The sequence below is a fragment of the Aythya fuligula genome, chromosome 17 (assembly GCF_009819795.1).
Source record: "Aythya fuligula isolate bAytFul2 chromosome 17, bAytFul2.pri, whole genome shotgun sequence".
Lineage (NCBI taxonomy): Eukaryota > Metazoa > Chordata > Aves > Anseriformes > Anatidae > Aythya > Aythya fuligula.
In genome coordinates, this window is record NC_045575.1 from 8,201,651 (window position 1) to 8,227,300 (window position 25,650).

The 25,650-nt window shown below is 44.3% G+C and overlaps 2 protein-coding genes across 6 annotated transcripts in view; both read left to right on the forward strand.

The window, feature by feature from the left end:
• Positions 1–668: 668 nt before the first annotated feature.
• RNF185 (ring finger protein 185) lies at positions 669–14,404 on the forward strand. 3 transcript variants are annotated; one of them, XM_032198921.1, is made up of 7 exons: positions 669–745; positions 6,214–6,404; positions 7,989–8,007; positions 8,661–8,773; positions 9,353–9,407; positions 11,137–11,254; positions 12,694–14,404. In XM_032198921.1, exons 2-7 carry the CDS (start codon positions 6,223–6,225, stop codon positions 12,789–12,791), a joined length of 585 nt encoding a protein of 194 aa, XP_032054812.1. In that variant the 5' UTR covers positions 669–745; positions 6,214–6,222; the 3' UTR covers positions 12,792–14,404. The 3 variants fall into 3 exon arrangements, with proteins under 3 accessions (XP_032054812.1, XP_032054810.1, XP_032054811.1); XM_032198919.1 differs by lacking the exon at positions 669–745 and adding an exon at positions 901–969 and having other exon boundaries at positions 6,173–6,404; XM_032198920.1 differs by lacking the exon at positions 669–745 and adding an exon at positions 901–969.
• A 720-nt stretch (positions 14,405–15,124) lies between these two features.
• The window catches only part of LIMK2 (LIM domain kinase 2), a 30,115-nt gene continuing 19,589 nt past the window's right edge, over positions 15,125–25,650 (forward strand). For 2 of the 3 annotated variants that reach the window (XM_032199158.1, XM_032199159.1), the window contains exons 1-2: positions 15,125–15,164; positions 17,175–17,274. In XM_032199158.1, coding sequence (XP_032055049.1) covers positions 15,149–15,164; positions 17,175–17,274 — 116 coding nt within the window. In that variant the 5' untranslated portion in view covers positions 15,125–15,148. Of the gene's footprint in view, positions 15,165–17,174; positions 17,275–17,634; positions 17,666–25,650 lie in introns of those variants that run through there. The other variant, XM_032199160.1, reaches the window with a different exon arrangement.

Consider the following 25,650-nt stretch of genomic DNA (forward strand, 5'->3'; position numbering starts at 1 on the left):
TCATGGGTTTTGCCAAGCCTACGTGCTACTGTAAACTGTACGAAGGCTCAGGACATCTGTTTTTATATTGCTGAACACTTCCCAGCTGGCACGTTCAAACCCACACGAGACCTGTATAGTCACAGGCCATCTCTGTCAGTGGACAAGCCTCAGGCAATATCCTTGGTCTCTTTCTGAAAGGCTCCCTTGGCACTAATCTCCACTTGTTACCTTACCTGTTCCCTTGTAAGGCTCACTTCTAGCAGGAGACCTTAGCTCAGGATTCACCCAGTTTCTATCAGGTAGAACAAGCAGCACTTCCAAGCTGTTTTCCACCTCAGCGTCCTCGGGACTGGTGGGTACGCTCACAGCAGGACCAAAGCCCTCTGGTGGTGTCACCTTGGCTCTGACAACTCTTTCAGACACTAGGCCCCCTCCTCTCCCTCTTCCAAAGCACCTCAGAGCAGTGTAAATACCTTTATAAAGCTCTTTGTTCCCATCCCGGATGTGCTCCTCTGCTCAGATCCTAGCACTGCACACATCTGAACAACGATTCCCCTCAAATCCGCCTCCTTCCTTTCTCTCCCCACCGGTCCAAACGCTGGCTGCGGCTGACGACCTGCACTTCTCGCTCTTTTCAGAAGTGGACACCCGGCGCTGCCCCCGCAGGCTGCCGAGCTGCAATCAAAGCAGAACAAAACGTCAGAGAAGAAAGCCGACAGGGAGCCGTGGGGGCTGAACGCGGGCAGAACGCGGCCCGGCTGATGTGAGACCGGCACGGGGGTCCTGGGGGAGGCCGGGCAGGAGGCACCAACCGCCCCCTGCCCCGGGGGAGCCCCGTGCGGGCGGAACGCGGCCCCGGGGCCCGGCGGGGAGGGAAGGGGAGGCCGGGCCGGTCCCTTCCGCCGGGGCCGGGCTTCCGGGCGGTCAGGTGACGGCGGCCGCTGGCAGGGGAGCGGCTCCGCGGCTCGGGGGAGCGGCGGGACCCCGGTGAGCGTGGGCCGGGGGCGGAGGGGGCGCGGGGAGGTGCGGGGTGGGGAGCCGGGAGCGGCCCGGAGGGGCCGGGCACGGGCAGCCCCGGGAGGCCGGGGCCGCTCCGCCCGCCTTCAACGAGCGGGGCGGGGGCTCCGGGGGGCTGCGGGGGATAGGGGCAGCCCCGGTGCCGGTGCCGGGGCGCTGCGGGACAGCCCCGGCGGTGGTCCCGGCGGCCTGCCGTGTGCCGCCCCCGCTGCCTGACCTCCGGCCCTTGCTGCCGCCGTGGCGGTGTGCTGGGCCCGGGGCCACCCGGCGGCGTTTTCTGGCGAAATTCCCGTGCTGGGCGGCTTCCCGAGCCTCCCCGGCCGAGCCGAAACCCTCCTGCTCCTCCTTCTCCTCCTGCTGCTGCTGCTGCGAGGGGCGCCTGGCGCTGGGCAGGGTGCGGGGCGGCCGCAGGGACCCGAGCCGCTTCGGGTGCTGGGCTGGGAGCTGCCTGGCGCCCCTCGAACCCAGTTTGAGTGGGTTTCTGTTTTCTTTTTTCTTTTTTTTTTTACATCGTGATGTTAACGTGGTTAGCCCACGGAGCACTTAATGTTTTACATAACACTCCAAACCAGGAAAATGCTGGGGCAGTATTACCCAACTGGTTATATCAGTTTGCTTTTTCTCGCTCTTTTTTTTTTTTTTTTTTTTTCCTCCTGTAGACTTTGTGAGGTAAGAGGATAAAATCTTTGTTTAAGGATTTGTACAATGTTTTCTTGCAGTCTATATTACGCTTCTAGGGAATGGTTAAAGAAAGAGGATTATTGTAGTCACTTCCTTTTTTTGACAGCGTGTGACAGTGGCTGGCATTTGTGAGGTACATTGAATCCTCGGAGCTGCCAAAAGCGCCTTTCAGCTGGGCTCTTACCCTGGAAGCAGCGACTAACCCAGACCTGCGCTGCAGAATCCCAATTAATGAAATGAGGCCAAGCAAGGGCACATTGGTTTGTAAGGCAAACAGGTGCTCTTGAAAGATCAAGCGATCACACAAAGTTGTATGTTGGGAGCACTTTGTGGCAGTACTAAAAAGCAGCTACGTGATGCTGGCCAGCTTCCAGGAAGTGAAAAGATGAAGTTGCAGAAAATGTTTCTGAGGAGTTAAAATGTAACGTGTTTGGTGGACAGAGTAAAAAGGTAGTCAGAGATAAATGGGTATTTAATGATTAACTGTGGGACAGCCATGTACTTGGTAACATCTATCTTAAAGTTACTGTCAAGAAGTAAATGTACTTTCTTCGAGACACTGCCAACGATTACCAGCTCAGATTATCTGTTACTTCTACTTGAAGTCCAGACAACTGTAATAGGTTAAGAATCAGATTCTTGTTACGCTTGTGAGCAGGAGGTATTTATACAAACAATACTGAGCAATACTTTCTAGATTTAGCTAGGATTTCTAATGTTAATATTCCTTTTATGCAATCTATAATGTATCTAAAAATACCATTATCATTGTGGTAATAAGAAAAATAAGCTGACATTTTCCTTTCCATTTGAACAGCAAGAAGTTCAGAAACTAAATCAGAACTTTCAGAAAGGAACTACATTTGGGACTGTTTCTGTAATTCCAGACAAAATAAGAGCCATTGGCAAAGAAATATGGAAAAGTGTCTTTCTAGTGGAATTTGAAATCTAACTAGGCGCCTCTTATTTCATTGTTATGTGTTAGACATTGCAAAAAGAAATTCTTTCTTATAGGTTTTATAAATAATCTAGCCAGAGTCCTATCTCTTCACTGGATATTATTCTTATGGCTCATGAAAGAAGATTAAAAAGTAAATACTTCAAACATTCTAATATTGTAGTGCTGTGAACATATTCTACAACTGTTTCACACTGATGATATCAGCTTCTAATTTACGTTCTCTCTCTGTGTCTTTCTCAGGCTGAATTATTGTTCACCTGCTCTGTTTCCAATGGAATTTTCGTATGCTTTAACTTATGCTGAAAACTCTCCCAGTCTGTCTTGAACAGTTTTTCTTGTATTTTTAGAGTCATGTCAGTGTATTTTGGCAAATACAGTCACTTTTACTTTGCTGAGTCCAGAAATATGATCTTTTACTCTATCTATTGTGCTTACATTTCCCTGGTGTGCAGTTTCTCCCACTAGATTTACAGATTAGTTTTTAAAGTATTTGAGTAAAATTTCTTTCTTATTGCCTGTTAGTGAGATTTATATTAGCACACAGACCTTACCTGTTTCCCATGTTTAATTCTTTCAGGGAGCAGCTCCCAGCTGTCAGGAAACATTCAGGTCCCAGTGTGCCATCTGTTTCTTGGAGGTCTGCTTTCACCAGCTCTGTTCAGCCACACTTACTCTTTACACAGCTCTGTGGGATTCATGCTGGATCCCTAAACATGTAACTTTCCTTACACATCTTCTTCGACTTCCACCAGACTTTGCCAGTTTAGGAAGCCTATTGAGGATGTTTTTTTGTTTCTTAACCACTCATCTACTGCCACTCTTGGTCTCCTGATGTAGTCAATGTCAGCGATTCAGTCACTTTCAGAGCAGCCTGTTGGGATATCACAGAGGTGATGATTAAAATGCTAATTAAAAGGCATTTGTACTAGTTGTTTATTTCAAAGATAAATTTCAAAGATCAAAGATTTTCCTATAAATATCTAGAGAGCAAAGAAATAAAGAAAAAGAGAAAAGTTTTGAGTGCTTGTAGTTAAATAACAGCTGATTTTTGTATCTTTCCTTTTGTTTTGTTTGCAGCTCATCATGCCTGTAGTGTTAATTTGGACACCTGATCAAGGGCAAAGGTTTAGCAAACTGCACTGGCATCTGTCCAGTCAGTCCTCTCTAAATTCTGTTAACTTAGCTCCAAAAATTTTAAGATAGCCCAGTGCACTCAGTCTTCCTCCTGAGCTCTCTGTTGAACAGCAAATGGGGTCTGCTTGGCCTGCTCTGTTTATTTGCCTCCACCCCTCCCCACCCCCAATTTTGTCTTGCAGTTTAAGTGGCTCAAGTGCTATTTCAACAATTTTGAGCTTGTCCTACATCTGGAACAAGTTGAATTTGCAGTTGAGCTTCTGCTTTAGGATTCACAGACCACACTCGCAAGTGACACGATACACAATTATCAAATGTACATTTTAGTCATAGGATGCTGTTTCATGCTTGCATCTCTGTAAGTGTCCAGCATGCTTTGCAGATCAACAGCCACGGACAGCGCTTGCTGTGGACCTAGTTATGTTAAGACATATTCCACAGAGAAGAATAAAGGATCGTGAAGGCTTTCCAGAATAAGATAGTTCATTTTTATTGTTACATTTTGATACATTTTTGATATTTTAAATTGTTTAAATCCTAATAGGTCATTAGGCACATTCAGCCTATGGAGAAAGAATTAAGAGAGGATTCCAGTACAAAGTAAAAATGACCTTCCAGGAGAGTAGATTCAGTGCCTGTCACGTTATATCATTTTAATCTTTCTTCTGTCTCAGCCACCTTTATTCCATTGCATTAATTATACTTCTGTGGATTTCTCTATCATGTCTTCATAAGTTGCTGATTTCTTTTCATTTTTCATAGTTACTGAAGGCTATTTTTTTTTTGTTTGGTTTAGTTTTCTAAGCAGGTGTTTGTGAAGATAAAGTGTTTTTTTTTTTTTAATGATTCTTCATATTTCTGGGGTTAAATATATGAAATTTGATTTGGAGAAAAGAACTTTGCTTCCCGCATTGGATTTAGGGACATGTAAATTAATTTATTTGCCTCCTGCACATATTTACCTTATGTTATATGGTTAGATACGAGAGCCAAGCATCTCTTGTACCCGTTCCATAAAATGATGCCAGCATTTTTTACAATGTGTTGTAGTTTCCTTAACTCCCTAAAACTAAGGAGACTTAGTCTCCTTAGTTTTAGGGAGGTTTTCTTAATGTTGATATTAATTTCCAGCACACTTGTATTGGTCTGAGCTGATAAGCTTTCAAACATCACTGAAGAAGATAGGTTGATGCTACTAAAGATTCTGGTAGTAAGGATGTGTGAAAACTCAGCTTGTTTAGCGCGTAGTTTGTGGGCTGGCAGTGTTTCCATCTGCCTTGAACTAACATGAATTTTAATTTTGTACAATAAACTACCTTGCTGCTGAGTGTAAATGAGGTCACAGTGTGAAATGCTAAGAGTCAGCAGTGTTGAAAGCAGTGTATGTTGAAGTACAGCATCTGTGAATACTGAGCTGCCCTTCTGGGACACTGTGTGAAATGATGTAACTGAGTGAAAAGCTCTACAGAAATAAATTTCATCTCTCTTGCTGTAACTTAGTATCATTGCTGCAGTACTTCTGTGACGCTCGAGTACGATGCTTTACTTGATGTTTTCTTGACCGTGCAGTTGGATTATATTTTATGAAAAAGCTTTTGAGAATAACAGCTAGAGATGCTGAGGTTTTATTTTGCTCCCACACACTTGTGCTTCAGCACTGCTACAAAGACAGAACACTGAGGAAGCTTTTAAAGCTTGTGGGGTAAGTTTGTAAGGAAATTAGCTTCTGAAAAATTTAGGGTGCACTTTTCACATGTTTAACTGCACTTGCAAAAGGTTCAGATAGTCACCTGGTTCTTTCTCTCAACCTTTTCTAGATATTCATATCCCTGCAACAGCAGCATGATAACAGATTTATAAAAAGCACAGTGGATTTTTTTAAACATTTTTGTTTTGGTTAAATAATTTTTGTAACTGCTGAAACTGTCTCTAGTTCCTATATTTAAGTCTTGAAATAGTAAAAGTGTTTCTGGAAATGTAAATGTCTTCTGCTGAATCTCAGAGTTTCAAGTACTATGGAATTTGTATATCGAGGAATTAGACTGGAGAGGTTGTTGCTGCTGAAATAAGTTATCGTCGTATTTATCAAAGAAGATCATGAGAGTTGAAAGCATGTCAGCAGCACATTTAAGCTTAGCACTTAGAAATGTTTGATAGTTTGAAAGTATGACTAGGTGGGCTCATCTTTCTCACAGCAAGTGGTGTTAAAAGCCAGGTTGTACTAAAGGACCAAGTTATCTCTTGGATATGTTAAACTAAAACCATCAACAGGAGGATTCAGGTGCTTCTTAGGTAAATCACTGCCAGTTTGTAAAAGGTCAAGAATACAATGCTGTAATGCCAATAATGTGTTGTGTTTTTTTTTTGTTTTTTTTTTTTTCCCTTTCTCATTTTTAGGATTCCAACAGGAAAATTTTCTTGATCTTGTATCTGTGCAGCTCCTCAGAATGGCAAGTAAAGGACCCACAACTTCCACATCAACAAAGAGCTCCAGTACTGGAGGGACCAGTGGCAGCAGTAGCAGTAATGGTGCTGGGGAAAATACGAATCAGGACAACACTTTTGAATGTAACATCTGTTTAGACACTGCCAAGGATGCAGTTATCAGCTTGTGTGGACATCTCTTCTGGTAAGTACTCCAAGTCCCCACAGATAAACCAGATCACCGTGCACCTCTATGATCATGTAAAAGCATATTTTTCTTTTTTTTTTTTTTACTTTTTTTTTTTTAATATATAATTCTAAATGTCAAATAAAAATCTGTTTGTCTTAAGCTGAATAAGGACCATGTCTTTGGGTTAGAAGCAGTTTGCGTTTGCATCTAAACTGCTTTTATCTATTAAACGTTCATGTTCCTAAGAGCAAGTTTCTTGCATCTTAAACCTTCTGGATTATTTTGTAAAAGCAAACAAATGAGGAAACCTCCTTAAACAGTTCGATGTTGATTAGTTGTGTGTGTTGTTTAATCAGTGCTGCCTGGTCTAGCATAGTTATCTTGTTCCTATCTAAATTCTTTCTAACCTGTGCATACCTAAAACTACATCTGAAAGCAGTTATTTTTTTATTCTTAAAAAACATGCTTTTACATGTGATCTAATTCTCTTTACCCATGGTATGCAGTTGTAATTACTAAATTTTCAGTTCTTTGATTTGTTTTGGTTATGTATTGCACAAGCATGTTAAGCATGTCACATTTATTTAAGTAGCTTGGTCAACCCTTATGTAGGATTGACATGTCCAAATGTGTTGGGTTTTTTGTTTGGTTTACAGTGGAAGCTAAATTGTGCTTATTAATAAGGAGGCCTAAAAGAGCACTTCTATCTGCTAATATATGTAACATCTAAAGGTACAGGTTTTTAATTTAAAGGAGATAGAAAATCACATGATGATGACATAGAAGTTATTGCAATAATTTTATCTTAATATCGCGAAAGGATTTGGAAAACTGGAACTGTAAAAAATAACACTTATCTTGTTCAAATAATGTTGGAAAGACTGTTTTGAGAGCAGATGGCTATTCAGCATTTTTATCTTGTAGTTTTCTTGTTTGCCTTCAACGTTGAGTTGCCACATTAATTTAACCTTAGGAGTAGTACTGTGTAATGGAGATTTCTCTGTCTTGAGAAACCTGGTCTGATCTCACAGCTGACCCTGTCCTAAGCAGCAGACTGCACTAGAGGCTGCCTGAGATCTGTCCCTTCCAGCCTGAATTATCCCATAATTCTATGAATGTGCCCAGTGTTTTAGCTAAATGTCTCTTGCATGACTTCTGGTAAGGTCCTGGAGTCTCATTACTGGTATTTTTCTAATTTGCATATTAGCTCAGGGGTATCTTCCATGGGATCAGTAGGGAAAATCCACAGTAAACACCAGAAGATGAATTGTATCTCTCTAAAGAGTCCCCCTCTGTATGGGGCTTTGGTATAGATGAAGATGCAGGAATCAAAGGCAATATGGAGAGAATCGTGTTCGCAACATAGTTAGATTGCATAACCTGAAAGGACCAGTGGAGATCAGGCTTGGGCTGTGCTTTCAAAAATTGTTTTAATGGGAGGTTATGGAACTGGCCCAGCTGGATTCCAGGGTTCTGTTGTCTGTAAGCTGTGCTATCCATGGTACACTTCATATGTTTGTCAGATCGAGTTGTCAGTAACTAATTCTGTTTTTCCCTTTTTTCTTCTCTGTGAACAAATTGTCCTGGGAATGCTCACAGTTGGCCTTGTTTACACCAGGTAAGACAGGTTTCCTTTTACTCCGTCTTTCATCAGCTCCAATGACTCAATAAAGCCCTCGGTTCTCTGGAGTATCCCCCTCTTCAAATGCGCTTCTTTCTCTCCAGGGCAACTGCAGCGTGCTAATGCAACTTCATGCGCAACAACTTGCAATCGAGTCTTTTAGAAAAAAGAAAACTTAGATTCTATTCTGCTTACCTCCGACTTTTCATGTTATTAACCACTGGACATTTGTGGTTTTGTTAGGAGAATTACTGTAGGCTGTTTACAGAAGTGTAGTTTACAGGCTTAAATGCTGAGTGCACTTGTTGCATATGTAGTGTTGCACATTGTGGTACCATTATAAGAAAGGAAGATGACAGGAAGGTACCTGTGCTAGCCCTTGGCCTGTGAGGGACTTTGGTACTGTTTATTTCATAACATTTTCTCCAGTGCCATTCTGAATCTGTATGCATCAGCAAATAGATCATGGCAGACAGGCAAAATGCCAACACTTCAAGAGTACTTGGCATTTAGTATAATGTTTTCCACTGTGGCTTTCTGAGAAGTTGCTAAATCTCTCTGCCTGGATGCAAGTTAGGTTTGCATGTTGTTGTTTCCGTGGTCTTTTACTAGTTTTCTCATAATTTCCTTCTGTTCTTTTTTTTTTTAAGTGGCTAGAAACCAGGCCGAACAGACAAGTATGCCCTGTGTGCAAAGCAGGAATCAGTCGAGATAAAGTTATTCCTCTGTACGGAAGAGGCAGCACTGGACAACAGGACCCCAGGTAATGAACCCAAATACAACTATTTGTGTGAAAACTACCAGGGTTTAAGGTAAAACTACTGAAGTGTTTGATTCACAATGTGAGATACATTGCCAAAAGATGGACAGAACATTCAACTCTGCCAAATATTTCCGGCCCTTTCAGGGCTTGGGTCTACAGACCAAGGTCTTCTTGTTCAACTGGCAATTTGTTTTAATTTGAATTGAGTGTTAATTATCAGTTATAAATGGTAGGTTGCATGGAATTATGTTATCTGACTGGAGAAGCTTATATCAAATGTTCATGGCCTTCATTGGTCCTCAGTTTCCAGCCTTTGCAATGGAATATTTTATTACTCAAAAGTGCAATATCTTAGGTTAAGGATGTGATCCTGAAGGTTCATGTAGCTAGTTGATCTAGTGTAGTTCGTCACACACTACCTCCAGCTTTGCTGCAGTACGGCCCTGTGAGAGCGTGCTCCATGTTTGTTCTTATTAGTCAGATTTTTGCAGATACTTATTAGATCTTATTAGTCAGATATATTGCAGATACTGTTGTCATGCATCCTTGCACTTGAGCTAATTCCACAACTTCCTGCAGAGAGAAAACTCCGCCACGACCCCAAGGACAGAGACCTGAACCAGAGAACAGAGGGGTAAGTGGGGAAAAAAAAAAAGACTTTGAGCAATTGGGTTGTTTTTACTGAGGTGGTATTTTTCATCTTGGAGGACACAGTGTGTGCATAAGGTCCTGTATGAGGGTCCTGCAGAGATCACCAGAGGTTGTTAGTGAGTAACTGACAGCTGCTATGTGGCGGAAAATTCCATTTGCATAGTACTCTAGCATCCTAAAGAATGGACTAAGTTCAATTGCACTTGAAGTGGGATCTGTGGTTTGTTGAGGAGATTGCAGAGTGAACTTAAACAGCAGCTGGCATATGGTGAAGACATAGGAGTGAGGCAGTAGGACAGACCACAGTGTTTTCTAGCATGATGACAGTGACCTGATGAAACAATTGCCTATTTCCGTGTAACTCAGCCTAGGGTCCTCAGAGAGCATGTACCTCACGATTCAAGCAAACAACTCTGCTGGGTGTGATTAAGGAACATCTTAGTTGTTCTCTCTCGCCAGGGAGTTGCTTTCTTATTAAATCATTTGCTGTGCTTGGTTCGACTTTTTTGCTGGTGCTGCAGGAAGTCAGTAGAGTCTGGTATGAAGACAGCAGTAGCCATGCTGCTTTCTTATTTCCTACAAAGGTAGGACTTGCCATGCAAGGTACTTTGCTGTCCCTTTTAGATAGTGACAGAACACTTGACAAGAGTTGTGGTCAAGACTTAACTCATCAAATCTTATCATCAATCTCATCAAATACTTATCAGCCCAGAAATGTCTAGCTTTTATTATATGAGTGAAATCCTAATGGTTCTCCACTGTTTGAAAAACCACTCTGGCCTATCATCTCCAGAGTTGAAATCACTGTTTTAATTCTGAAACCAGAGGATGGGTTTCCAGATTATAAAAGATAAAACTGTGAGTTGTCCAGTTTTCAAACATGACATAACTACTTGGATTTGTATACAGTTGGTTCCCAAATAATACACTGCTTTTATACAGCAGGATTCATCTTAATTCAGAACACTTACCTTTTGATTTGACATGGAATTTTAGTCTGGAGCTTCTGGGATCAATGTTGTTGCACTGTAAATCTTCCTTTTTATTTATTTTTTTTCCCCTCTTTTATCCACATCTTGCATTCCTGTCCCAGATGACTTTATATGGCATCTCAATTAGAACCTTGGTGTGGCGGTGTGTTTTGTTTTGTTTTTTGATACTGTTCTTATTTATGATGATCTTTGCATCCCACTTGCATTTTTTTTTTTTACATAATGTTTAGATGATGCACATGTATCAGAAAAATCAATGCAGTTTATTTTTCACAGTATCTTTCTTATAGCTATATGATTAATACCTATTAATACAGAATTATTGATAGAGTTTTTAAATGTTTCAAAAAGAATTGGTAATGTTGATTTTTTGATACATTGATGCATATATATACACATTATACTGTTCTAAATTGAGAAATTGTAGAAACACTTCTGCTACTTTGCAGCCTGCAAGCAAGAAGTGTGATTCCTACTTTTCATTTTCTCAAACTCTTAGGTGCCTCTGGCAAGTTTGCTACTGTGTAAAACACTTTATCCATGAGAACTTGGGAAGTATTTAACAATAGTGGAAGACTGAAAGTTGCCAGGCTGCATGATACCCCTTCAGCCTTAAGAAAGCCAGTGAGAGGGAACATCTGCACTTCTGTAAAATATTTTGAAATAGGCTTTAAATTATTTGTACCTTTTTCTCCTCTTCCATTGTTTTGTTCTCTGCAGGGATTCCAGGGCTTTGGGTTTGGGGATGGTGGCTTCCAAATGTCATTCGGAATTGGGGCGTTTCCCTTTGGTATATTTGCCACAGCGTTCAACATAAATGACGGGCGACCTCCTCCAGGTACCGTGCATCCTGTCTTCTCAGAGGGTCCTATCACAAACAGATCTTTTACAAACTCCTTCGTAACTTGGACAAATAGCCTGTTAAATGACAAACATTAATGGTAAAGTAAATCAGTACTGTATATAGAAACAGAGGATGAGGGGAAAATGCCCAGTGGAGAAAGGCAGTTTATTTCTTACGTGTTTTGTATGAGGGCTTATATAACAAGCAAGTTTGTCACTTCTGTATGATTTGCTGGATGCCCTGTTGAGAGGCTAGAATGAGGGAGGGACAGTGACACTGGTGACTTTCCCCTTTAATTCTGAAAAATGAGGCAAGTTGGACTTGAGTTTCTAGTAAAAAAGAGTCCACAGGGGTGTATGGAGGAGTGTTTTGAAATATATAAAAGGTGAAAATGAAAAAAATTAAACTGGTGCTTTTAGCCACAACAGAATGAAAGTGAAGATTGATCCTTTTTTCAGAAACTTACTTCAGAGACAGTCAGCTGTATTCCACAAGAAATAAATTTATGGTGAAATTACTTCACTGTTTTTAATTAAGGAAAAACAGCCAATTACTTCAACTAGTGTTGCCTCTCTAAAAATTAAGTAATCCCTAGAAAACTCCCCTCCCCATCTGTGCTGTAGACAAACTGAGTCTACCTGTTTTGAAAGAGAAAACCTACTGCCCAGGGTTTTCTGGACTTCCTCTGTGAAAGGTTCTGCCTGGCAGATTTTCCATGTGCCATACGGCCCAGGAATAGTAAGAACTGGCAGCACGTTCTTCATGTCACACCTGTGTTGTCTGTCAGTCAGATGAACTTGCCTATTAACTGCACTTCACTCTCCACTGAAAATTCGTGTGGAGATGTGACAGAGCAAAGAAACATGAAAATGTATGCTGCTGTAACAGCCATTGTTTCACAAACCCCTTTATCTGCTTTTCATCTGTGGTCTCAGTTCAGCAGTTCCAGAAAGGCACGTCTTGAGCTTTAACCTTGTGTGCTTCTCCTTAGTTCTCTTAGTCAAGCGTATACACGCAGCCTTGTTTTACTGTTTGCTTATTCAGAGAGATTTCACCTCGAGAGGAAGGAGCGCTCGGGCAGAGGTGGTAAGAGTCCTTAGAATGGAGACACCTGGCAGCAGTGAAGTTAGCTCAGCGCTGTCCCCAGAAGTTCTCAGCACAGCCCTGTGCATACTCTAGCACTTGGAGCGGCCCACTCCTATTAGTCACGAGCAGGCTTACCGCAGGTCCTGATCCAGGGAGCTCATGCTTGTCTTCCTTTTGGTTTTCCATCACGGCTGGCCAATCTAAGAGTAGGAAATACTGACAGCAACAGTTTTTCAGCAGAGGGATTCCTTGCCTATTTGTCCATTTATGGATGTAGTATATGCAGAATACACAATATCCTGAAGAAGAGGAAGGTGCTGAACTGTTTTTTACTTCCTGTTTTCCAGCTGTTCCAGGGACTCCTCAATATGTGGATGAGCAGTTCCTATCCCGCCTCTTCCTGTTTGTGGCTCTGGTGATAATGTTCTGGCTGTTGATTGCATAAATCTCTTCCATTATTCTCTTTATTCATGGCCAGCAAGGCCATTGAAACAGTTACAAACTGCATCCCCATTCCCATGTTAAACCTCTTGGTGTCTGGTTCCATAGCTAACCATGGGTTTCAGAAATCGATGGTACCACAACACAGTGAAGAATCTCGCATTTTGCACCAGAGTTGGAAATTAAACATTGGTTAAAGAGTGTATTTCAGCTCAGCTGTCTTGTACAACAGGTTCCTGCCACAAACCATGGGCCTAGCTTTGAGCTCTGCCCTTAAAAGAGTGCTGCTCTGAAATCCTGTGCCAAGCAGTTACAGCAGGTTCATGTGAAAGACAGTTGCCTCAAGGTAGGCTGGACAGGTAAGGAAAAACTTCTGCAGCGTGAACAGCATCTCGTGCTTGGCAAATGTGACGGATCTGCCAGAGCTGTGGGTGTTATTCGTTGTCTTCACATCAACATCCGGCCACCTTCAGGAAATCATCTGCAGCACTGCTGGGAATCCTTGGGCACAGCACATGATGCAAATGGAACCAGCCGTGGAGACTGGTTTCTCTTCTTGCCATTTTTTACCAGAGTGATGGAAAACTCCTGCCTGAAGCAGCTCAAGTGGCTGTTAGAAGGGATACAAATTTATGCTGCAATTTTTTTAAAGCCTGAATTTTCTGGAGCCAGACACTGGAAGATTTTCTGGTGAAGCCGGGTGGGGAGGCCGAACAGTATGACATACCTGTCTGCCTCCCCCAGCCCCGCTCCCTACTGACAAAACAGTGTTGTCTTCCTTGGTTCTGTGCAGCGGCCGTTGGCTGCACTTATGGATAATCCCCTCACAACCTTGCCACCATAGCTACATTTCTTTTTCCCAGGGCTGTGAGACTTTCTACGCAAGGTCATGTACTCCAAATAAAATCCTGTAACAGACCTGAGACCAGCTTGTTTGGGAAGAGGAGCAAGGGCCATCTTTAAGTGAGCTTTGAGCTTAAGTTTGTCAAACTGTAAAATTATACAGAAGGAAAAATGAGATACTGCCTCTGCTGGCACGTGCCACAGTAGGGAACGTTTGGAAGAGCTTCTCTCTGCACCTGTGTACAGCTACAACATGCCACAACAGAACGGCTCTTGTGCGAGAGTCCCTGCAGTATCTACCAAAGATATTCATTTAAGTGCTGGAGAAGACCACAACCACTTCTGTGATGAGGGGAAAATATTTCAGAAGGTGAGCACTCTGTAGCCTCTTCAGAATCCTGTTGGGTATACAGCTTTAAAAAGTATTCCTGATGTATTTGTATAGATTCCTTCAGAACAGCAGATACGATGGATTTCCTAACAAGATGAACAATTTTGATATTTCTCTGACGAGGCAATTCCATGTCTTTCTTTTACTGTTTTTAGATTGTTTTGATTCAGATCACCCATAGTCATAATGATTTCCTGCAAGGTGAATATTGTGACTTCCCTCACAACAGACGTACGACTTACAAAACAGATCAACTCAGAGAAAGTTTGTTTCAATAGTTAGACTTTTTTCTCATGTGTATGGATAAGTTATGTGTACGGGCAGGGCACTTTGATTAATTGTTGTAGAAGCATATTTATGTAACTATAAAACGTTTACTTTGAGCAGCGTGTCAGAGGATGACTGATGTTTAACTTCCCAGCCTCCACACTTCCACCTGGCAGGTCCAAGTCTGAGAAGCAGTGGCAGCTGTGTCACGGCCTGTCAGGCTTAGGCCTGCCTTCCCCTGGCTGAGCGTATCGCTCACATGAAGCCAGCCCCAGTGCGGGTTCAAGGTCTGTCCTACAGCACCTCCAGACCCTTACCGTGTCCTGCATGAGGTTCTCAAGTGCACGGAACCTCACCTCACCTCCACGGGGTGCTGAGGACGAGGAGCGGGGACAGGCCGGAGGTCGCCTCACTCACAGCCGCTGCGGGCGCGGGGCAGCAGCCCTGGCGCTGCGGGGAGCTGAGGGCAGCCTTCGGCGGGGCCGCAGACGCGTAACGGGGGCAGAGGGGCTGAACCGCCCCTTCTAGGCCGCGGGGTTATGGAAGCGGCGGGGTGACTGAAGCGGGCGCGGTGCCGGTGCCGCCGCCGGCCCCCGCCGCGCTCCCTTCGCGCCCCGGCCCCGCCCTGCGCCTCAGAGCCCGCACGGTGGGCGGGCCTTACAGCGTGGCCGCGCCGCGATTGGTCCCCGCCGCGGTCAGCGCCACGCTGCGGCGCGGCGGATTGGTTCGCAGCCGTGAGGTGGGCGGAGCGCCTATTGGCTTGCGGCGATGAGCGGGGGGCGGGGCTCCGATCGGGGGCGTGTCCCGCCGGCGGCCCCGCCCCGCCCGCCCGCCCCGCCCCGCGAGGCCGCCGGGCGGTGATGGAGGCGCCGCCAGGTGAGGCCCGGCCCGGCCCGGCCCGGGGGCGCCGCTGGGCGGGGGCGGGGGCGCCGCGGGGCCCGGAGGGCGTTGTGCGGGCGGGGGAGCTCATCCCGGGGCTGCTCCGGGCTCCGCCGCCGTCGGTGGCGGCTGGCTGCGGGCCCGCCGGAGGGGCCCGGCTGCGGGCAGCGGCTCCGGGCGGCAGGGGCAGGGCTGGGGCCGGGCAGGGGGCGGCCTCCGCCGGTTGCGGGCGGGCGCTGAGGGGCTGGCGGGGAGCAGCGCGCTGGGAGCGCCCGGAGGTGCTCGGTGGCCACCGAAGGAGGGGGGCTCGGTTCTGGGTTCTGCCTGGGCGCTTGTGCGGGGCCGTGCTGTGCCCGGCCGCTCCCCGCAGGCTGCTCGCACCCCGTGCTCCGGGCTGGGGCCCGGCTCTCCGCTCCGCTCTGCGCTCTCCCGGCTGCTGCCACCCCCCAAGCTGACGCCCCGCTCCTCCGGGCCGTGGTGGCTGCGGTGCTGTGCCGTGCCGTGCACTGACGGGCAGGTTCTGCTTGCTTTCATTAACCGCTCACAGTCACACCGCGCTGTCCTCTCGCCTCGTGCTGTTGCCCTGCTGAACGTGTGACCTCGTGGTTGTCCCTTTGACTCATATCTACCAGTAACGTTCTCCACATCTAAACCGTGAAGATAAAGAGAGACTGGGGACTAAAGAAATCATCCTCCCCGTGAGCAAGAGGCACGCTTCCGAATGCTGAACTGTTAATCTAATGCGTCTTCCTTCGGCATCGCACAACTGGCTGTGCTGCAGCAGAGGGATTTCTGCAGAGTGAGAGGGAGCTTGTCTGGAGTAGCCATTTGATGTGGTCAAGAGAGGAGCTGTATGTTTCGGGGTGAAGTTGCAGGAGGAAGCAGGCTGCATCTGACCGCATGCTCTGAGCAGGTTCACCCCACCACGAGTTTTTGGTAATCGCCACTGACCTCAGAGAGAAACGTGTCCCCGTCAGTGAAGGAAGGGGCGATCGCCTGAGCAACTGCTGAGTTCTAACGTTCTTTAGAAACTGGAAGTCAGTGGTTAGTGGTTTTCCTCCTCTAAGCAGGCTTTCCTTGTGCAACTTAACTGCAAGTCAGCTTTCGGTAGCATGAAGAAACAGGTTTGAGACGCGCCCAGCTCCATGGCGGGTTCTTTGCACCATCCTGTGCCCATCCAGATCCTTGACTCCTACTTGAAGATGCCCAAACAGCTGCCTGGATTTTGGATAGCATTTATCTGTGTGCCAAATGCTCTTTGTGCAAGGGTCTTCCTGCTGCTTTTTCCTTGCTTGTATGCATCCTAGACGTCTCTGGGGTTTTATGGCAGTTCTCTCAGAAGTTATTTTAACTTTCTGACTATTCACAATGCTTTCGGAAGGGACAATAGGCCGGTAGCATCTACCCCTCTTCCCAAGTCTGGCTCTAGCGTGACGTTGCTTGTACAGCCTCTACAGGAATATCCATTCGAGTGTGTAATTCCTTCCTGGTGGTCAAGTTGTACTCTGCCGAGTAGAGTTTTTCTTCCCTTTCTTTCTTTTCTGGGAAATCCAATTAATTATACAAGTGAGTGAAAATCTTAGGTGCTGAGTCAGTGGCACAGGGGAAACGGTAACGTGGCTTCCTGGCATAGCATGATTCTCTGTAGGAGCTGTCACACTGGGACAATAAGTTCCTGAAATCTCTGCTCTAAAGAGCAACGCAGCTGTAACCGAGCCATTTTCTGTGAAAAGTGATATTGCTGTCCTCTGCAGACTATGAAGGAGCACGTGGTGATGTTAGGTCTGAAGGGAAAAAGTCCATATAGATGTTAGGGTTCGTATTGGGAACTCCACTCTCTGGGGCTGAAAAATGCCAGGTATTGGCTTATCGCTCTGTGTGTGTGTGTGTGTGAAGCCTTTAATGTCAGCTATGTAATTTCAGGTTGTTATTATCGGGGATGCAGCAATGCTTGAGTTTTCCTTGATGTGAAATGGTTGCTGTATGTCACCTTATTTCTGCACACAGGTGAAGAAGTCTGGAGATGCCTAGGATGCGGGGACAGCATCGCTGCTGGTCAGCGCCTCTACAGGACTGTTAATGAAGCTTGGCATATCTCCTGTTTCCGGTAGGTAAAATTTTAGCCTTTTTAAACTCTCCTGGGACTGTTCAGCTGGCTCAAAGCGTTAACAGGAGGTTAGTTTAGCGGCAATATCTTGCTGTCACCTCTGTGTCTGACCTGTTCTGGAGCCTCCTGCAGAAAATGCACGCTGCGGGTTGCAGCCATACCTCAGTGCCTGCAGCAGCCCTTTGGAACTGACCTTCAGCTCTAACAGTCGGCTGCTGCTGGCAAAGCATCACCACGCTGACGTAAACACGTACGGGAACACAGATAAAGTACACATGAAAGCTCTGATTTCCTGGCGGTAGCAGAAGCCATGGGTTGCACATTTGTCTTCAGCTGCATTCCGGAGTAGTGCCTGGGCAATCTGGATAGCCTGCCGCTGCTTCCACATGTGGTAGGTGCAAGGGCGATAGCAGGGTGCTGGGGAAAAAAGCTGCTGATTTGGGGGAGGGAGCTCTTGCCTTCTGCTTTGTCTCCCCGTCTGACTGCTAAGCCATGCAAACTTGCCAGAAATGTTTTCGATAATGTTGGACACCTTTGTCAGCAAGGACAGAAAAGGCTCTCTGACATGCTCTGCATCCTGGCAGCAGGAGTAATGCCTCCTGTGGGTGTTTCATAAATATTCCGTCGATTTCTCTTGCTCCAGAATCCCATTTCTGAAAGGGTTTATATTTGGGAGAGTGGTGGGGTACCTGCAGCTTCTACTGGCTTCTGTGTAGGGGTACCTGTAGCTTGAATCTGGAGAGGCTGATGTTTTGGACCCTGTCAAAGCATGGCTTTGGAGGAGTGGTTGCTGTGCCAGCACAGGCATTTACTGTCCTTTTGTGGTTTCTTGTTGGTTTTGGTTGTTGTTGTTGGTTGGCTGTTGTTTAATTTTAAAAAGACTGATGAAGTATTGTGGTTATTGGTGCATTTAAAAGAAAAAAAAAAAAAAAAAAAGCATATCTGGCTGCCAAAGCAATGCTAGCTCTGACTTCGAAAATGCAGTTAGTTAGAATGACTTGTTAATCACAGTCACTGTTTTAAATCACTGCAAATCCCCGTCTCTTTGGTTTCTATGGGTTTGAGTATTCCTGTTCAGCTATGTTGAGTCAGCTTCTCTGAACCCTGTTTTTCTCTCCTCTCTAACAAGCCGGTGTCCTGTTATTAAACTTCCCAAAATTCTCCCAGTTAGCCAAATTCAAATCTGTGTGTGCCAGTAAGTCTGCCTGTCTTCCTTTTTCTTTGACTATTTCTGATGTAGGTCTTGATTTGTGAATGTCTGGGTGCTTCTTGTTGTGGAGGTGGATTAACAGCTGAGCTGGAGGCAAATCGTGCCCTCAGGGAACCTTACAGAGAATTTTATATTGTAGTTTATATTGTAAAATGAAAGGGTTTTTTCCCCTCTTCATACAAGTGACGATGCCAGCTTTTCTCCTGAGCTAAGTAGTAGCTTTCTGTGTTTGCTGATGCACTTTTCTTACACTCTGTGCTTTTGGCTAGCTCCAACACCCAGCTAAGCTGCCATGCTGAGTGAACAATTGGAACCTGCACTAAAGGAAGCTGCCCTTCCCTTTTTCCTAGTTCCAGGCTAGGACTGTACATGAAAACAGATCCCGGTTTGCTCTCTGTTCTCCCTTCTCTTCTGTTATCCCCAAGCCATGCTGGGCTGCAGTCTTGTGCTTCATATCCCAAAGCCAAACTTTTAAAAAGCCTCTAATGGTAGGAGCCTTTGGCAGCTAGTAGCTGTGAGTTCCGGCAGCTCTTGTGGAGTGTTTTTTACAGTCTTCCTGTGGATTAGCTGAGTCTCTGGCCTGGCACATAATTTCTCTAATGCCGCTTGGCACCGCTCCAGGCTCGTTAGCTCTGTTTATTCTTGGTCAGGCTAGGCTGCTGATCATGCTTGGCACTGGCAGTAGCTGACGTACATGCGTGTCTCTGAGGATTTAAGTTTTTTGTCACTTCCCTCCTTCCTCAAACTGCATGTGCAGGAGCTTTGTCTCTGAAACCTGCGTTCACTCTGCTCTGGCTGGAGGGCCAAGCAAATCCCAATTTGTGTAGCTTGAATATTTTCAATTGTTCCTTGGCTAGCTGATCTTTAGGCTTGGTGGGTTAGATCTGGCAGAGGACGTTTTTGGATGTTTCTGTCACAATGTCTGTTGTGAATTAACTCTGAATGTACTTTTTTGCCCCTGAATTCTGTTGAGATAGCAGTCGCTTTCAAAGGTCGTTGTTGTTCCATTGGTACACAGTTCCACTGGATTTGGTACAAATATCGCACAAAAATTCAAACTCTCCACCTCGATAAGGAAAGAAAGTTGCTGTCTTTTTCCTAGGTCTGGATCACTTTAACCTAAGGGGACTATTGGAAGAAGAATGTGGTTTTTGTGTGTATGTGTTTGTTTTTAACCTAGACCATGCTGTTCTTACTGCTTTTGGTCCTTTTTTTTTTTTTTTTTTTTTTTTTTTTTTCATATTACAAAGTAGAAGATACTGCCTTAAATTACACCTTTGAGTGTTGATACCTCGTGTTTTGATGTACATTGCTTTGGTGGTGTTTTTTACCCCACAGATAGACAAACAAGAATAATTCCCTCGTTTTTTCTTTTTTAATAGGAATATTGTGTATTTGAATCTGAGTAGGATGGGATGAGAAGACCCATGTGTAGTTGCATGGTTTTGTTATGGACACAGTATTTTTGAAAAGCGTAGTTTTGATCACTTGAAAACTTAATTCAGATGAAGCCTGTTGAATGCATTCAGGTGAAAAATGCTTTTGGATCCAGATGAAGAAAATTACTGGGAATGGTGGTAGGAATCCCTACTGTAGCAAGCTTTGTAAGAACTTTTTAGGAAGGAAGACAGCTGAGGTTCAGTTCCTTCCTAACTGAAATAACAGAGGATGTATATTACTATGGTCTATTAAAAAAAAAAAATCTAACTTAAGTAGCCAAGTAAAACAGGCTTGCTGCAGGAATCTGAAACACAAGACAAACCCACCACATTACAGAAAAAACTGTCCAAAGTATAACTTCAAAATACTTGAACTTACTGAAGGTAATGGATTACTAATGATTTTACAGTCAAAGATTTAAATATCCACTATTTAGTTTATACCCCAAACTAGTTAATTAAAAACAGAAAATCATCGGGAATTTGAAGAATGAAAAAATTCATCTTCTTTTTTATGGAAGACAAAAAAAAAAAAAAAAAAAAGGAAATTCTATATTGATACTTCTTTTTTTTTTTTTTTTTTTCATTAGTAGGTCTAAAGAATCAAGGGACTGAAGATGATGGTGACCATAAACTATTAATTCAATTTAGAAAAGAATTTCATTTTTGCTTAATATACCAGCTTTTTATGCATATACAACCCAGTTTGACCTGGAGAAAAATCCCGAAGGCATTATGAATTCTTTTTAAAAAATACGTTATGAAATAGTTGATGCTAAGTTAATCATATAAACAGCTGATTAAAAAGTGTAAGCTTTTGATATCTAAGCATAAATTAAACCTTTTAATGCTGATTAGGGGTTACAAGATTATATTTAAACAATGTTAATTAGCAAGTTGACTTTCCAGTAAAACATCCTGGCTACAATTAAATACAGTCTTGAAATATTTCAGAAACTACTTATACTTGTTAAAAAAAAGTCTAAAGTAATAAAACAAAATTTGGTTAAATCACAATGGAAATTGCATTGTTCCTTAAATCAATTCACCTGACAGACTGCTTTGCATTCAGGTGCTTGCACTCTTTTATTTTTTTTTTTTGAACCTGTTACTCAACCATTTAAATTTTTGTTAACCTTTACTGCAGCTAGAAACTAAAAGGCACAGTGTTGTAACCACCAGAACACTTTAAAAAGCAGACCGGTTTTGGCAGAGTGCAGAACAACAACTGGCCCTGTCTCCTATGGGTATTGTGTAGTGAATTTGAAACAAGTTCTCCTTCTGCCCATTTCTCAGTAGTGGAACAAGGTTAAAAGTGGATTCTTCCCGGAATCCCTCGTTGCCTGCCCATTGTGTGGTCTGCAGTGTGACAAGTGTCCGCTGGGAAAACAGAACGGCATTCACTGTCCTGTGCGCTGAGGGTGCCCTGAGCTCCCGGCCGCGGGGGAGAAAGAGACCCACTATTAATTTGCCAGTTCTAGTGGTTTGATTTTTGTACAAAGACTTGATTTTTTTATACTGAATAGCATGTTTTGTGTGTTATAGAAACATTTTTTGCCCAGCAAACCGTAGTGAATTACCTTGATTCTTTTTACATGTGGAGGCCCAGGAAGGCAAGCCTGGCAACCTCGCATTAGGAATTGTGTATGTATTGTTGCATATCTTATGGGGGTTGGAGGATAAACTAGATGACTTGGAAGGGGTATTTTGCAGATCTATTTTCTGTGGTTCTTAGGATATCTGCTAAACTTCAACTTCTCTTTGCCAGTTTGTAAGCAGCAATCACATCACCTGTCAGTCTCTGCTAGACTGAAGCAGCCCTGGATCTGGGCCTTTGGTTCACCTCTGTTGGTTCAGATTGGTACAGGCCTTCATTTTCCAAGGGCTGCTTTTTCCCCCACAGACAACTGGAAAAATAGATCTAGAGTGTCAGGATATGAAGCTACAAATGTTGACAGATAAAGATGTAAACAAAGGTGTTATTAAGATGCACTGGAAAGGTGGAGATATTTGCTACTCTGACTCTTCCTTGAACTTTTCAGCTGTGAACGCAGGTTTGTACACGCAACAGCTGAATTTGAGAGCAGGGGAAATATGAGTAGTAATAAAACGTAGGTGAAATGTAGCAAATGCAGGAATACAAGAATCTTTTCTTTTTCCATGTCTTCTCTAATTTCTGGCATTTACAGAAAGCTTATTGGGCATGAGAGGTGAAAGCTCTTCCCCACTAATCCCGCAGATTCCTGGAAATGCCTCTTTGATGGTGTCTCCATGGGGCATTGAAATTCAGCAGCTCACTATCTGATACAGGGAGAAATAGTTGCTAAGTGCCTGTTTGCACACAGATGGCCATAAAAGCTCAGGACTTAAAAATCCAAAGGAACAGCGAAGCACTCTGCAGGTGGACATGGTCACATTCCTCAGGCCAATCTATCAGCTACAGCACATAGATGACAACTGTTTGTATTCAAGGAGCCGGGCATTCCGGTCTGAACTTCTTAGTTAACTGGTGCACCTTGTCCTTAAGGGCATTGTTATCAGAGCATTCTTGTATCAATATAATTAGAATTACTCACACAGTGCAGTGTGTGCTGGGTTTTCCAGATGAGTAAGACAGGATCCTTCCCCTGAAAAGTTTAGCAGTCTGCAGTTGAAAGCAGTGAGTTAGAAAGCAAGTGAAGGTGCAGTGGTGTAAGTGCCAGTCTTACAGTCATCTGTCAGGTGTTTACGGATCAGAAGTCACTGCTTCTAAAAATATGTATAAGCAATGAAGTTTTGGTAGGCTGCATTTCTTTACTTTGCTTCTCAGCCTGTACGAAGTCAGTAGGTCTGCAGGCATTAGCTAAGTATGCTGGAGGTAAAAGCACTCCCTCTGTCCTAATGTGCTTAGTGGTGTTGGATACTAAGGTGGCATCACTCTGCCTAAAGCCCTGCCTCTGTTTAGAAGTAAGGTGCTGTGACAAAGATGAGTTTCACTTCACTAGTCGTTTTAGTTTACTCAAGAGCTGCATGCAAGAGCTTTCACTCAGAGGTACATGCATACCAAAACAGTATTTGTTTCAGTACCTGATGTCAGGAGCTTGACTCTGTCTTTCAACACCAGTGAAGCATATGTTAGGTGTAAGTGCCTTGGAAATACAATGAGGTGTTGGGATTGTATTGAAGGAGCTGGAATGCCTCCAAACTGCACCCATGCTGAAACAAAGACTTGCTGCGGCCTCCTGAGGCATCAAGCAGATGCCTTTCCCCAGTTTATACCAATCCCACACACATACTGAAGTGCCTGCCTGTGCCAGGATAAATTTGTATATCTTAGGGCTGGTAGATATGCTGAGCAATGCATCTGTCTGTAACCATGCTATTCTGTTGATGAATCTGTCTGTGGACAGCATGAACCATGGTAAATAGTGTGTCTAGATGTGCAACCTAACCCCTACTGTCTAAAGATCATAATGACTTGAATATCACAACAGCTATGATGCCATTCTGTGGGGATAAAATGATAAAATCTATGACATTTTGCAACTCAATTTGCAATAAACTTCATGTTAAGGGTTTGTTGAAGTTTTTATTTGTCCCCTTCATTTGCCAGTTACAATGTTCAGGCTTTTATCTCTGGCAAAAATGACTATGCAATTCCAAACCATAGTAAGGAAAGCAAACCCCTGTGGTGGCTGTGTGTTTGTAGTGCAGATGCTGTCAGAATTTGCAGGAGAGAAATATGGATATCTTTGACTTCAGCTCATGCTCCCTTGCATTTTGGCTCTCAGAGATAGTATCAGTAAAGTTACACAGAAAAGGTCTGACCACCACCACCTGTTTATCAGCATTTCTGAAGTACACTCATTCTGGCAGGAATTCAGGTCTAGAACTAATGAATAGATTAACACCTTTTCTAGAGCCCTTTTATCAGGGCTATTATGGTTTCAAATAGGTCATATAGACAAAAAGCAAGAAGTAACGAGCTCTGCGTAGGAAAAGGTAAGTTACTGACTGCTGCTAGGGCTTGTTGCAAAAGTAGAATCATTTTGATAAGATGTTTCCTGTTTAAATAGACATTTGGACTATGTGTCCTTTTGCTTTAAGGAAGTCTCAAGCAAAATCCCTTCCCAGTTGCTTGGCTGTCTGGGTGGTTTTTATTACTTTGAAGTTGGGCTTTATCTGCTGGCTTCGTTCACAGACTAGCTGGCTGCTTATCACATCTGTGGATCAAAACTTCAAAGGTTTTGTCTGAAAAGTTGGGATTTATGAGGTCACGTGGAATCCCCCTTGGAGGGAGTTCAGCCCGTGGTAGCAGTTCTGTGGGGGAAAGCTTTTGTCTGTAGGTGATACTGGGCAGGGGAGAGGCTCTGCGATGCACCAGAGGTATGTGTGTGTTGTGGGGTGGTGCTGATAACCAGGGGAGCGCTGGATTTTGAGCACTGGCCCATTTTCAGCATGCAACATATAGAGAATGTGGGAGACCAGAGTGCATTCCTAGACACAGACTCACCGTGTTGCTGCTTCCAGTAGAGCTGTGTGAAATGTTAAAAGGAATTAGACCCGTGCTGGAACTGACAATCACATTGGGCTCTGCTGCGCTAGGCTTCACTGTGCTTTTACAGCCAGGCTCAGAAACTGCATTGAATGGGAGAAAAGGAAGAAAATGATATTTTCTTTCATGAAGGGGGAGGGGGGGGGGGACGGGACAGGACAGGACAGAGAGAAGCTGCCTGTTTTTTTGCTTACTTCAATAGCAAGCAGCAGCTGTCAAATCTGTAGCCAAGACTGCCTCGTCTCAGCCCCAAGCATCCCTTGAACAATATGCCAACAGAATGAGCTGCTCCAGTAAAAGCACATTTGAGTACTCTTGCCTCTGGAACATAGTATGATTTTCAGGCTGTGTTCAGGCATGCCAGGCTTTGCTGACTGTACAAAAATGGGAGGCTCAGTGCAGCAGCATATGTTTGTTGCATCGCTCGGTGTCTTGCAAACAGTTTTAGCTGGTTTGGCCACTAGAGATCATGCTTGGCTTCAGAGCAAGCAAAGTGATATAGCTACATGTGCTGCGAGTAGGAGAGAGTACTCGTCTGTGCTGATTTACACTTCTCAGCTTCCTTTCAGGAGGTGCAGATTCAGTTAAATGACTGAATGATCTCTGTGTTAAAAGTGTGGGAAAGAAAGTTATTTTTCCTTGGACGAAGCACACTAGGAAGTTACCTCCTGCAAGAGGATGACCAAATATATTGAAGGTACTGTTAAGGTAGTATACCCCAGCTCACTGTGAAGGATTTGGGAAAGTATGTAGCAAACACTGATTTGAAGTGTTTGGAGACGTGGCTAGCTGTCTCCATCAGACTCAGCCTTCCTTGACTTGTCCACCAGATGTACCACTGCTGCAAAGAGCAGTTTCACGCTCATTCATTTGGCAAAAGTTACTGTCTTTCAGCAGTTACTAATGCAAGCCCCCTTTGGATCAAAGCTCCACCCCTAGAGAAGTACAGCTTATTCAGGCTCTGTAGCCACACGCTGTCCTCCTGCAATGGCTCCTCCTCCCCTCCCACCCTTGGGTGGAACCAGAGAAGGGAAAACTTGACAATAGTTAGCAAGCAACAGAGCTCGCAAGAACTATTGCAGCAGCATGTCCAACTAGCCAGGTTAGCAGTTATTCTGTCCTTCCCAAGGGTGCCGCAGCTGCTGAGCACAGGAGAGGATGGTCATAGCCATGGGAGCCAGGAAAAATCTGAC